This window comes from Erpetoichthys calabaricus, chromosome 1 (genome assembly GCF_900747795.2).
Source record: "Erpetoichthys calabaricus chromosome 1, fErpCal1.3, whole genome shotgun sequence".
Taxonomy (NCBI): domain Eukaryota; kingdom Metazoa; phylum Chordata; class Cladistia; order Polypteriformes; family Polypteridae; genus Erpetoichthys; species Erpetoichthys calabaricus.
Window position 1 is genome coordinate 313,009,423 of NC_041394.2, and position 13,362 is coordinate 313,022,784.

General features: G+C 38.3%; 1 protein-coding gene across 1 annotated transcript in view; it reads left to right on the top strand.

Annotated features, from left to right (window-relative positions):
* stab2 (stabilin 2) overlaps nucleotides 1–13,362 on the top strand; it is a 253,190-nt gene that overhangs the window by 157,009 nt on the left and 82,819 nt on the right. The window contains exons 42-44 of the mRNA XM_028817445.2: nucleotides 4,119–4,244; nucleotides 7,860–7,933; nucleotides 12,343–12,414. Of these exons, the coding sequence (XP_028673278.2) occupies nucleotides 4,119–4,244; nucleotides 7,860–7,933; nucleotides 12,343–12,414 (272 nt within the window). The remainder of the gene's footprint in view (nucleotides 1–4,118; nucleotides 4,245–7,859; nucleotides 7,934–12,342; nucleotides 12,415–13,362) is intronic.

Consider the following 13,362-nt stretch of genomic DNA (forward strand, 5'->3'; position numbering starts at 1 on the left):
GTATATTAATGATGGCGACTTTAAAGTTGAGTTTCTTTTTTGCAAACCTCTTGAAACGACAACTACTGCACGTGATGTATTTGACACAATTGGTTCATTTCTGAAAGAGCATAAGATCTCTTGGGAAAATGTTTGTGGTGTTTGCACAGATGGTGCTCCAGCTATGCTAGGATGTCGGTCTGGATTTCAACGTTTGGTACTGAATGAGTCACCAAAAGTCATCGGAACTCACTGTATGATTTATCGACAAATATTAGCAATGAAGACGCTGCCACAAGAGTTACAAGAAGTAATGAAAAGCGCCGTAAGTTCCGTCAATTTTGTAAAAGCGAGTGCTTTAAACGGTCGACTGTTTTCGAAACTTTATAATGAGTTGGTTGCGTCCAACAATGCTCTGCTATTTCACACTGAAGTGAGATGATTGTCGAGAGGAAAAGTTTTAAAACGTGTTTTTGATCTTCATGATGAACTAAAAACGTTTTTTAATCAGAAAGCAAGACCGCAGTTCAAAGCACTTTTCAGCGATGAAAGTGAACTGCAGAAAATAGCTTACTTGGTTGACATCTTTGCCATCTTGAATGAGTTAAATTTATCACTACAAGGACCAAATGCAACATGCCTCGATTTGTCTGAAAATATCTGATCATTCCAAATGAAACTTCAGCTTTGGCAAAAAAAATTGGATGAAAATAAAATTTACATGTTGCCCACCTTATCTGCTTTCTTTGAGGAAAATGACATTGAACCTGACAAAAGGATTACAATGATAATTTCTGTGAAAGAACACTTGCACATGCTTGCGGACGAAATTTCATCGTACTTTCCAAATCTACCTGACACTCCGTTTGCACTTGCCAGAAGTCCATCCACAGTCAAAGTTGAAGATGTTCCTGAGACAGCACAAGAGGAGTTCACTGAAGTCATTAATAGCAATGCAGCGAGAATATGATTTATCTTCAATGTCAGTTACAAAATTCTGGATCAAGTGTTTGTAGTCATATCATGTTCTGTCTGAGACAGTGTTGCACCTTCTTCTTCCATTTCCAACAACATATCTTTGCGAAACAGGGTTTTCCAGCTTGTTGGTTATCAAGTCTAAATACAGAAGTACACTTTTTGCAGAAGATGATCTTCATTGTGCTCTTGCAAAGACTGCCCCAAGAATTTCTGATCTGGTGAGAAAGAAGCAGACTCAACCTTCTCACTGACGTTGGCTTTTTATGCCTACTGTCGCAACAATTTTGTAGCAATGTAGTTTACTGTTGTTATATTAAGACTGTTACCTATGCTACGCCATGCTTTTCACATTTTCACATAAGTATACAACATGAATACGGTGAATACAGTTCAATACACAATGAAGAAAAACAAATAAACGTAAGTCATAAAGACAAAATTTAATTTATTTGTAATTAGAAATAAATATTTCACAATATATATAATTACATATTGTTTTTGTTATTAATCACTACGCTTTAATTATGTTCAAGTTGTAACAATGAAAATACATCCTGCATATCAGATATTTACATTACGATTCATAATAGTAGCAAAATTACAGTTATGAAGTAGCAACGAAAATAATTTTACAGTTGGGGTCGCCACAGCATGGGAAATTGTATTAAAGGGTCGCGGCACTAGAAAGGTTGAGAACCACTGTTCTAGTATCATCACTGGTTCCTTCCACATTCTTCTTTTTGTTTCTAAAATTGTTTTATAATATTTATCATTTTTCTTAATATACTGTATAATAATATATATGACTGTCTTTTTTATTATGGACAGCCTCATTGTTAGTGCTGTTGTGTGACTTATTTAGCTTCTTGAATTTGAATCCTGTCCCAACTCATTGTCTGTGTAGAGTCTGCATGTACTCCCCATGTCTGTTTGAGTTTTCCTCTGATACTCCATATACCCTTCGAAACACCAAAGACATGTGAGTTACTGCAATTCGTAACTCTAAACTGGCCCCATATGGTAGAATGAAGGTGTGTGCAAGTGTGTCCAATAATGGACTGGTACCCTGGATCAGGTCCTGGCATACAGCAGATGTTACGTTAAGTGATATACAGTATCAGCTGTGTTCAAAAGCCTGTTTAATCAAACATGTCTTAAGTTTCTTACTAAAAGATTCAACTGACTCAGCCATGCGCAACGCTAGTGGAATACCATTCAAGAGCCTTGGTGCAATGGACTGAAATGCTCAACCCCCATGTAGCTTGAGCCAGGTACGAGGAATGACTAAGAGGCCCTGTTGACCAAACCTAAGTGCCCGACAGGCTGTATGATAGTGCAGGAGGCCAGTAATAATAGCTCTATAGGTAAGCACCAAAATTTTAAAGCAAATTCTATAACAAACCAAAAGCCAGTGCAATTCGTTCAAGATGGGAGTAATATGCACCTTCCAACTAGATAAACTTAAAAGTATAGCAGCTGCATTTTGAGCTAACTGCAGCCAAGATAGAGAGGATTTATTCAGACTACTATGCTGAGCATTACAGCAGTGAAGACTTGAGGAGATAAAAGCATTTACAAGCATCTACAATTCTGGTCTTGTGACTATGGTCCTCAGTATAGAAAGGTTTCTTAAAAGAAAAGAAACAGGAGCGGCTAACAAACCTTATATGTGAATCTAGGCTTAAATAACCCCCAGATTACATAAGTTCAATTTGGCAATTGGGGAGACAGAAGCCATCTTAAGACTAATTTCAGAGTGAAGGCTAGGGGGAGTAATAATCACAACCTCAGTCTTTCCTGAGTTCAACTGCAAGTAGTTATTACCAAGCCAATTATTGATCTATGACAAGCAGTTAATCAAATGAACAATTTCTCAATTGGATTGGGTTTAAATGAGATATAAAGCTTTATATCATCTGCATAAAGATGATATGAGTCAAGTAAAGTCAAGTTGGGGAGCATGTACTGGTAATGTGTTGCCACACCCACCATGCAACGAAACAGCTCGGGATCCCGGTTGGCAACCCCCCAGACAGACAAGTGGTCCAATCCCACCCTCCAGAAATGACCACCTGTCTGCCGCAGCTAGGTGTGACATGGGAGACCCCTTGGCCTGGTCCAGCCACTCGGATCCCCAACAATGAGGATCTTACGAGCTGAATCACCCTCAGGGAATTGCGCCACATGGTCGTAGTGTTGTAACTGACACTCCCTCACAATGCAGGTAATGTGCCTCATTCAGGACTCCATGAGCAACCGCTCATTTGACACAAAGTCAAACCAACGATACCCAAGGATTCTCCGAAGAGACACAGTACCAAAGGTTTCCAGTCTTTGTCTCAGGTCATTGGGTAGTGTCTAGGTCTTGCAACCATATAGCAAGACAGGAAGCACTAGGACTCTAAAGACTTGGACCTTCGTCCTTTTGCAAAGATATCAGGAGCACACCCCTTTCCAGTGACCTCGTAACCCCCCATGCTCTCCCAATCCGTCTACTGACTTCATAGGAAGAGTCACCAGAAACATGAATGTCACTGCCAAGGTAAGTAAACCTCTTGTCAAGGTTGACACTCTCCGCAGATAGACACACTGCTGATGGCTGTGCCTACGAGGTCATTAAAGGCCTGGATTTTGGTTTTTATCCAGGACTCTCTCCCACCCAGACACTCAGACTCCTCACCCAGTCTCTCAAGAGCCCCGATCAGACCCTCCAGTGACTCCGCAAAGATCACAGTATCGTCAGCAAAGTCAAGATCAGTGAATCTTTCTTCACCAACAGATGCCCCACAGCAGCTGAACCCCACGACCTTGCCCAGCACCCAGTCCATACAAGCATTGAACAAAGTAGATGCTCCTACTCTGTTCTGTGATATGAGATGCACTTAAAATAATTTATAATCTGAGACAAAGGAAAGTGTATAAGGAAAACAGTACCGGCCTGACCGGTGGTTCCCCACAAATCAGAGGAGCAGTAACAGACATTAAATTATGCAACCGAGAGTCCAACCGAGAGACTCCTATTAGTTAGATATGAGGAGAACCAGTCCAATACAGAGCCAGAGACTCCCACAGACTGTTCTAACCTATTAATTAATATCTGATAGTCCACTACATTCACAATAGATTGAACTATACTTATGCTTTGTTCTCCCTTCTTACAGCTGTGGATGCGTGTGCCAGTAATAATGGAAGCTGTTCATCTCAAGCAGTATGTAAGAGGACTACTCCAGGGAAACGTTCTTGTCTTTGTAATGCAGGATACACAGGAGATGGGGTCATCTGCCTGGGTAAGTATAAAGACATCACATAATGTTGTGCAACATGGAAAAGAAAAATTTGCATTATGCTCTCTTGTGAGTAGAAGGTAACATGTGTCAAGTTTCAGAAGAAATCTGACTCCAGTTTTGATGACTCTTCAAGTATAAGTTACAGTACATAATCGACATACACACAACTGTTAATCACATACCAGAGATAAAAAACAAGACAGAGAATGTAAAAAAAATATATATATATATATATATATATATATATATATATATATATATATATATATATATATATATTAATGCAAAGTGTAGAGTGCAAAATGCTGAAATAAACACTGATAAACAAGTATTATTGTGCAATAGCTAGATGTGAGTTTCTTCAGTTTTACCTGCTATTTCCTATGGGTCAGAAAAATGGTGATCTATTGACAGGTGGAGGCAGGGATGAAAAGCTGGGCGAGTTTCAAGTAGAGGAGTTCCGGGATTACGGTATTACTACAGTGGAACCTCGGGTCACGACCGTCTCGGACCACGTACAAATCGGGTTACAACCAAAAAGTTCGACAAACTTTTACATCTGTTCATGACCACATACTCGGGTGACGAACAAGCCAGTTTTCCTTCCAGTTCGTATGCTCCGATGATTTCCGCACATGTTCAGTCTCTCCCTGTGCAGAGAGAGAGAGAGAGAGAGAGAGAGAGAATGCGAGCAAGCGAGAGAGAGAGAGCACGAACGAATGGGCGAGAGAGCCCAAGCAGAAGAAGTAAATATTACAGAAGAAGTAAGTAAACATTTAGTTTACTATTACACTGTGCATTCTATGGTATAATTAACTATTTTTCTACTTAAACATCTTTAAAAAAATATATATTTACATACAGCTCGTACGGTCCGGAACAGATTCATTGTATTTACATACAATCCTATGGGGGAAATTACTTCGGGTTGCAACCAGAGTTTTGCAACGAATTACGGTCATGACCCAAGGTTCCACTGTATTATTATTGTTGCATTATTCACATTGGATTACTTTCGTGAAATTCCCTGGGATTTCTTGACGTTATTAAGAGTCACAAGGCTGTAAAATAAAGTTTTCAAGTATCCAAGATTTCTTAGGACTGTTACATTTCAAGTCTTACTGTTTGATATGCAAAGTTTGGATCTTAAAGAAAAAAAAGAGTGGTGCACTTCAAATTTGGGAAACATATTTGGATTAGCAGCTGTGAGCCTGATAAACCCACCCTTATTTATATTTTAATATTTTATATAGCACCCAATGATTGCATGAACATACAGTTGAAATTTCATACTTTACCAAAATACAAAGCAAAAAATAAAAGTTGAACATTTACGGACACAACTGGTAGGAACTGGACATGGGTAACTAGGGCTTCATTTTTGGTGCCTTTTCCACCATGCTCTACATGAATTATAAACCAGTGCAATCAGGATCTTTAATTGGTGATTAAAAGCCTGTCCGTGTGCTGGTTTTCTGTTGCACTAAGCCGGGCTTGGCATCACTGGTGGGGCAAAAGGGGTTGTCATCCCTTCACTTGAACTATCCCACCCCTCAGTTTTGGACAATAAGTTTTTTTTAAGACTTCCATTTATTTAACTTACGTGGTGGCACAATCATCTAATAAGCACTGACTCCATTCTGTTTTTTAATGCTGAAGGAAGGAATAAAATGTCAGCTTTCTTAGTTTTGGAACTAAGTTTTATTTTTGTCTTGAGCCTGTATTATTTTTTTTAGTAAGTAAATTCACTTTCATCTATATACAGTAAATAGAATAGTAAACTGTTTAGATGTCTGTTTATCTGTTTGTCTGTTTGATAAAACTTTTGAGTATATTTTCACAAAATTTCATGCCTTGCCATTGGTCCAACTTAAAATATAGGCTATGTGCTGTATCAGGAAGAGGGGTTATAATGGTAGTGGGAGTAACTTAAAAAAAACACATCGACATGAGGACTACAATTCCCATCAGGCAGCACAAGTTTGCTGGGGTAAGGAAATTGTCATCAGCACACACAAAGTTTTGCATTGGCGAAAATGGAGTCTCATAATTCATATGGGATTCGTTTTTACACCAGTTGATGGAGCAAAGAAATAATTACTGGAGCTCTGTTTGGACAGGATTAGTTTTTATACCAGGAGGTGGTATAACCGATGATTTTCTGGCAGTCCTTCACTCTCTAACAGCATTTCCTCCTTCCCTTTCATTCATGTATGAATACCCTCAGTTCAGTCCACATTAGCAACCCTTATTTATAAGAACGATGTGTCCATTCACACCTCGAATGGGGACAGGTCTGCAGTCACCTGCTTTTCTGTATAAATTGTGTATATCAGCATGCCAACTGACCTCCGAGGGATAGCACCCCCAGTTATTTAGGGTGTCACTGGGTAAAGTAATTATTACCAGAGGACATCTATAACTTTAGTCCCATTTGAAATACTTAAATGACAGAATTTTACTGACATGTCCATTCAAACAGGACTAGTTTAACCTGGGTTATTTTTTATGGAGTTTTTAAAGAAGGTAAAAGTCTTTGACATTTTTATTGAGATATGAACACTCAGTCCTTGAAAAGTTACTGACACCAGCGATTCGAACAGGGCAAAAATTACTTATGTCCTCTGGTAATGATTACTTTATCCCATGTCGTAAAATTAATCCCGACTGATAAGTCCATAGGAATGTACAGGTGTTTTCTTATCAATTTACCTATATAACAGTTTCATTATATTGCAGCGTTATAGCTTTTGTCAAAGATTGCAACTTTTTGACTCATCGTGTTTGTTTATGGCCGTGTTGAATTTTCAAAAGACAGTTTTTATTCAGTTTACTTATACTCAGGCATCCCTGGGTCTTTTGGCTAGTTTCACAATAGTTGTGTGCATTCCATGTATAGTGCAAATATTTTGCATCAACATTTACTGTATGAATACTGCTCGATTTCCCCCATATTGTTGCTTAATCAGACAGTGGTATCACTTCAAAGTAAGAGCTATTTTCTCATCCAGTGATGCCCAGACACACTTCCAACTCAAATAAAGGGTTTTATTGAGCCCCAATGCCTTCTTCACAGGAATAATAACAAAATAAAGCACCAAACACAATCCTCTTTCCTCCTGTAAGACCGTAGCCCACTGCTTACCAACTGTGACTCCCTAAACTGAGGCAACAGTCTTTCTTTTAAAGTCGGTTTGTGAATTGCTTCCAGTCTCCTCTCCAAGTCGTCTGGAGTACTGCCACGTTGTGCGGGAACCACAAAAACCCTGACAGGGTTGCATTTCCAGACTCTATTTCCATACAACCCTGCAGCTGTCCTAATCAGTTTTGGCCCGCGGAACACTGCCACCTGCTATGGTGGGGAAAGACCTGCTGCTGGTGAGTCCATTCTCCCAGTCAAATATGAAACCTTCTGTTATCCCAGCCAAGATTCCTGTCTTTCCCCCTGAGTATCCACAATGCTCAGTACTTTTGATATGACCCTCACAAGACTGGATCTCTGTCACTTTGACCACAAAGTCTTACTTACTAGATTTTATCAATTATTTTAGCTTATGGGATGAAAACAAAAAATAAATAGCAGAGTACACTTTATGTCTCTTTTTTTCTTTCAAGAAATCAATCCCTGTTTACAAGACAATGGTGGATGTCACGCGAATGCAGAATGCACTCACACTGGACCCAATCAGGTTGGTGTTTTTAAATATATCATCTTTAAGGGTCATCAGAGAAGGAGCATCTTGTCACATTCCAATGTCATCCACGTTTAATGTTTGTATTTCTCCTGAGCATTGTTGATGAGCATCACCTTTATGTGCAGTACACTGTATTTGCAGTTTTATTAGTTTTTCATAATTAATATTATTACTCTGAAGAAAATTTACTATTTTGTAAATTGCAGAAAAAAATGTTGTTTGACCCTTCATGTAAATATGTCTGTATATGATATAAGAAAGCAAGATAGATTCAAAACGAAGGGTTGAGAAATACTGTAGCTTCTGTGAATCAACAAAAGAATGAGGAAGTCACTTCTGACTCAGAACTCTGCTTTCATTGGTCACAGATTCTTAGTGGACAACTTCTGGATACTGTTGGGCCTTTATAGCATAATCCCGGAAGGGACAGGGCTTCCATGGTGTTGGTCATATTCCAGTCTAAGCAATTGTGTGTGACAATGCCTTTTTACTGATACACTAGAGAAAATGATTTATATAAAGATATTTTTCTTTAATGATTACTTTTAACCTGCCTTACTTATATTTGGAAGACAGAGAAAACGCAATCAGAACAAAGGGACTGTCTAAGCAGAAACATACCAGCTGAGAAGCAGCACTGATGTCAACATTCCAATGGCTCATAATACTGATGCAACAGTTTTGAAAGACTGCGAAAAAGGAGAAAATGTATTCAGGCCATAGATACCCATCATTCCAACACACGTACGTTATGAATTCAAATGTCAACGGTGTCCATCAACAAAGCTCAAAGAGAGTCTCTTAATTTTGTTGACCTTAACCTAGAGACTCCTTGCTTTTCATACATCAATGCTGTATAGCATTTTAAGAGCTGTAGCTATAAAGAATCTGTTTATCTTTGTCCCAATTAAAAAATTACAACATTGTGTAACAATTTTCTTTATAATAAAAATTACCTTTTGATGCAGATAGCATTTTTTAATGTTTCTGCAATGTTAAGGATGCAATACCAAATATCGTAAGGAAACACCAGGTGCCTCCACTAGCATGTATGTGCATATACTTTTATAGAGCTCTTAGAAATACTTCTGGTGTCCCAAAAAATTGGCCTGGGAGCACTTGCGGGTGAGATGGGAACCTGACAAAGTAGGCCTCCCCAGTTTCCGCAGCAGTCCATGGTGGCATCCACCGAACCCAACAGGGCTGAGCTGAAGAATTCCATGTCCCATGATGTCCCGTGGAAATCTGAGGCACTGCTGCAACACATGGTGGCTGCTATCTAGAGCTCTGGGAGAGATAATGCCCTATGCACACTCTCCCCTGGTATTTCCATCCCGAGAGCATCCCGGCCAGGTAAGGACACAAGCTGTCCCTCACTATATATATATATATATATAAAATATATTGTGAGAAGAATGACTCTCCAGACATTATTAAGGTTTGGAGAAGCCACCCATATATTATATCCCGACTGCAAAAGTTTGAAATTATTGACAGAGATGTTCACAAAACTGAGTCCAAAACAGAACTGAATACTTGGAGGTAAAGATGGCGGTTTTAAGGGCTGGAGAAGGAAATGATGTCACCTATGCTGGAACCGGAAGTGACATCATCAGAGGTGCTGGGACCTAGCGAGATTTCCTGGGAATAGTCTTCATGAAACTGAGAGAGACAGTCAGCACACTCTGCCACCCCCTGGTCTGGTGTATTTTTATATTTACTCAGTTTTACATTTACTCAGGCCCTTTAGCTGTCTCCTACTCGCATGTGTGTTACATCCATCCATCCATTTTCCAACCCGCTGAATCCGAACACAGGGTCACGGGGGTCTGCTGGAGCCAATCCCAGCCAACACAGGGCACAAGGCAGGAACCAATCCCGGGCAGGGTGCCAACCCACCGCAGGACACACACAAACACACCCACACACCAAGCACACACTAAGGCTAATTTAGAATCGTCAATCCACCTAACCTGCATGTCTTTGGACTGTGGGAGGAAACCGGAGCGCCCGGAGGAAACCCACGCAGACACGGGGAGAACATGCAAACTCCATGCAGGGAGGACCTGGGAAGCGAACCCAGGTCCCCAGGTCTCCCAACTGCGAGGCAGCAGCGCTACCCACTGCGCCACCGTGCCGCCCATGTGTGTTACAATATACTTATATTTATACTTATATATTATATTTATATGCACACTAGCTGTTCCCTGTGGCTCCGCCCACGTAGTAGTGAAACAGGACAAAGTTTAAAAATCAATAAATAAACAAGTATCGCTAGCTAAGCGGAGGAAAGGTACTCTCCAAAACGTGGTGAAAAGTAGACTGATTCAAACAGAGGCTGGCGCGTGAGTGAGGAGGGCCCCACTGTCTTGGATTATTGCGAATAAATTGCTCCTGCAAGCAAACTATGATACTTAGTGCAATGAGAAAAGTCGCAAAATTAAGCAAATTATAGAAAAAAACCTGATATAAATCTGTGATTTATATATATATAAATATATATATGTATATATGTATATGTATATATATATATGTATGTATGTGTATATATATGTGTATATATATGTGTATATATATATATATATATATATATATATATATATATATATATATATATATAAAGGAGTAAAAAAATAATAAATAATATAATGAGCAGACCTCTTGTGTGATAACTTGTGGTCTTCATTTCTAGTGCAGGAAAGCCAATGTTCAACAGCAGGAATTTATTACAATGGGAAGAACAATTGATGCATGAATTTCTGATTAATATACTGAAAAATTAAAATATATTCTGAAAGGATTAGTTTTTATTTTGCAAAATACACAGTTAAAATGTAATTACATTTAATTTATATTTGTGCTATATCACTATATTTAGATTCGATTTAATTCTTAATTTTAATTTATATTTAATTCTTATATTCTTCAAATACCCCAATATATAAATAGCACATTCTACATTATAGCTGAGGAGGCACATGGAAACTAACAAGATGCTACTAAAGTAAAATGGCTTTTATTCACCCAGATTGAAGTTTTAAAGCTTTATCTGGTTGAACAGACTCAGTGTCTCCTCATAGAACCCCCACCTGAAAACTGTAAAAAAAATGTGTGTGGTTTATTTTATTATTTTATTAACTTAGACCTGTGCCAGTGGACAGTTAACACAGTAGCACGTGCCTTAATTGTGTAAAATATGACCTACTCATATTTGCTTATTCATTTATTTTTGTGGATGGCAAGTATTATAAAAAAAAGTAGTGAGATTGAAAATGAATATTATTTTAAAGCCATGTGTAAGTTCTGCAATGTGGGCTTATTTTGGTTTCAAACCAAATGACAAAGGAGAGACAGACAACTTAAAATTCTCAAGCACAAGCAATTTGTGAACACTTTCAAACACTACTGTTGACAGTGACATGACTTGTACTGTTTAAATGAAAAATTATACTCTTTTTTAAACTAAAAATATATTTAAACTGTTTAAATTAAATGGCCTACAGGTACAACCCTGTGTTGACTGTTGCTTCTCCTTTAGAAAAAAAAATAATTACTTGAGATTTATCACTAGATAGAAGTAGGATATTGTACTGTGTTAGCCTTAATGGATGCAATGAGAAGTCAGGCAAAATTACATTTTTTATTGGCTAACTGTACAGATTACAATATGCAAGCTTTGATGGCAGCTCAGGCCCCTTTATCGTTGTCATTTTGCATGACTTCTCACTGGATAGAAGAATGAAGTGGATCTGACTGACAAGCTTTGTTTACCTGAATGGCCTGTTCTCATCTAGATTGTTTTAATGTTCTAGAGCTATTATTTCACTTTCCTTACCTCTCTGTGTAGATCAGGATTCTGGCAGTTAAAGCATTAGATATTAATTACAAGACAAAACAAATCAAAAACAGAGTCAGCTGAGCTCAGTTAATTTAGAGCTATTCTGGTTTTCCAAAAATAATTTTGATACCAGATGAAATGTAGTACATTGCTTGGTAACTAGCTCTATAGTATGTGGGTTAAAAGAGTTCCCTCATATCTGTGTCAGATTTTCTGTTGTTCCTCTTCCAGTTATATGTTATGTTTAGTAAATGCAAAGGTATAAGGGTGTTTCTGACACCTTAGATTCAAATTATAATAGACCAATGAGAAAAATTGGGAAATGCTTATCAGAAAACCCTGTGGGTAAGAGTACAGTAGGTCATTTGGCATGTGGACAGAAATGTGTAGATTGTATAGATCAGTTACCATATTTATTTATGTCCTTCTCCTGTTGTGGGACATCATAATGGTGCATTGCTGTGATAGTAAGTACAGTTACAACTCTGCTGTTAATGTGCTTTGGATATGAAGATTCTATTGAATTTCAATTGATGCTTATAACTCCTCTCCTGCTTTCTTTAAGAGTGCCTGTAATTGCCTCCCTGGTTATTCAGGAGATGGGAAATCCTGTAAATCTATCAACCTTTGTTTGAAGGTAAGACCTATAACATCTCTTCTGAAGGGGATTTTTCCAATATAAACAGAACTGAGATTTTTGCACTGCTGTCTATCATCTACTGTGTACAGTCAAGCATTGCTTCATATATGAACCTGATCCCTGCTGTTTTCAGAAACAATATTCTAGTTTTGGCACTTAATGTGTTAAGGTCTTCTTCCAAATTCTATTAAAGGAAACCTGATGGAAAAAAATAAACCTGTAAGTATTGGCCTCATAAATTATCACACATTTATGCTCAATACGTACAGGCATTGCTGTTGATCAGTCACTCGTTACTATGGAAGGTGAAGGCCTTTCAAGCGTAAGCTGTTCATTTCCTATCCTACAATGTCGTTTCTAAAGATTTAAGGCCTAGACTTTCATTTAGGTATCCAAAAACACTAAATTTACTTTTATTCAGCCATGAAGTTATAGACTTTTTTTGTGAATTTAAGATTAGTGGATTGCAGCATGTATCAACTAAATTTCATTGCTAGATGATGTTCAGATGGCTTAACATTGTCTTCGTATATTCTCCAGTAAACAGAATTGTATAAATTTACAAAATCCAGCACTTTTGATTATCCCTCAGTGGATTATACAACCCATTTGCAATGTAGGTGTGAATTTTAGTTAGTTTCAGATTCATTTCAGTTATAATCTCGGTTATTAGCTTTCTGGAGCCCTCTGCAAACCCCTAACAATTCTTTTGTCTTCTCCTTTTGCGTTCATCTCCTGAGGCCTCATGCATAATGCCGTGCATAGAATTCACACTAAAATATGGGGTAAGGACAAAAGTAGAAATGTTCGTACGCGCAAAAAGATCCAGATGCATAAATCTGTGTCTTTGACAATTTCCACGTTCTTCCACTCCATAAATTCCAGTCAGCATGAAAAGTAACGCACGTGCACTCGCCTGCTTCCACTCCCCAAACTCCTCCCAGA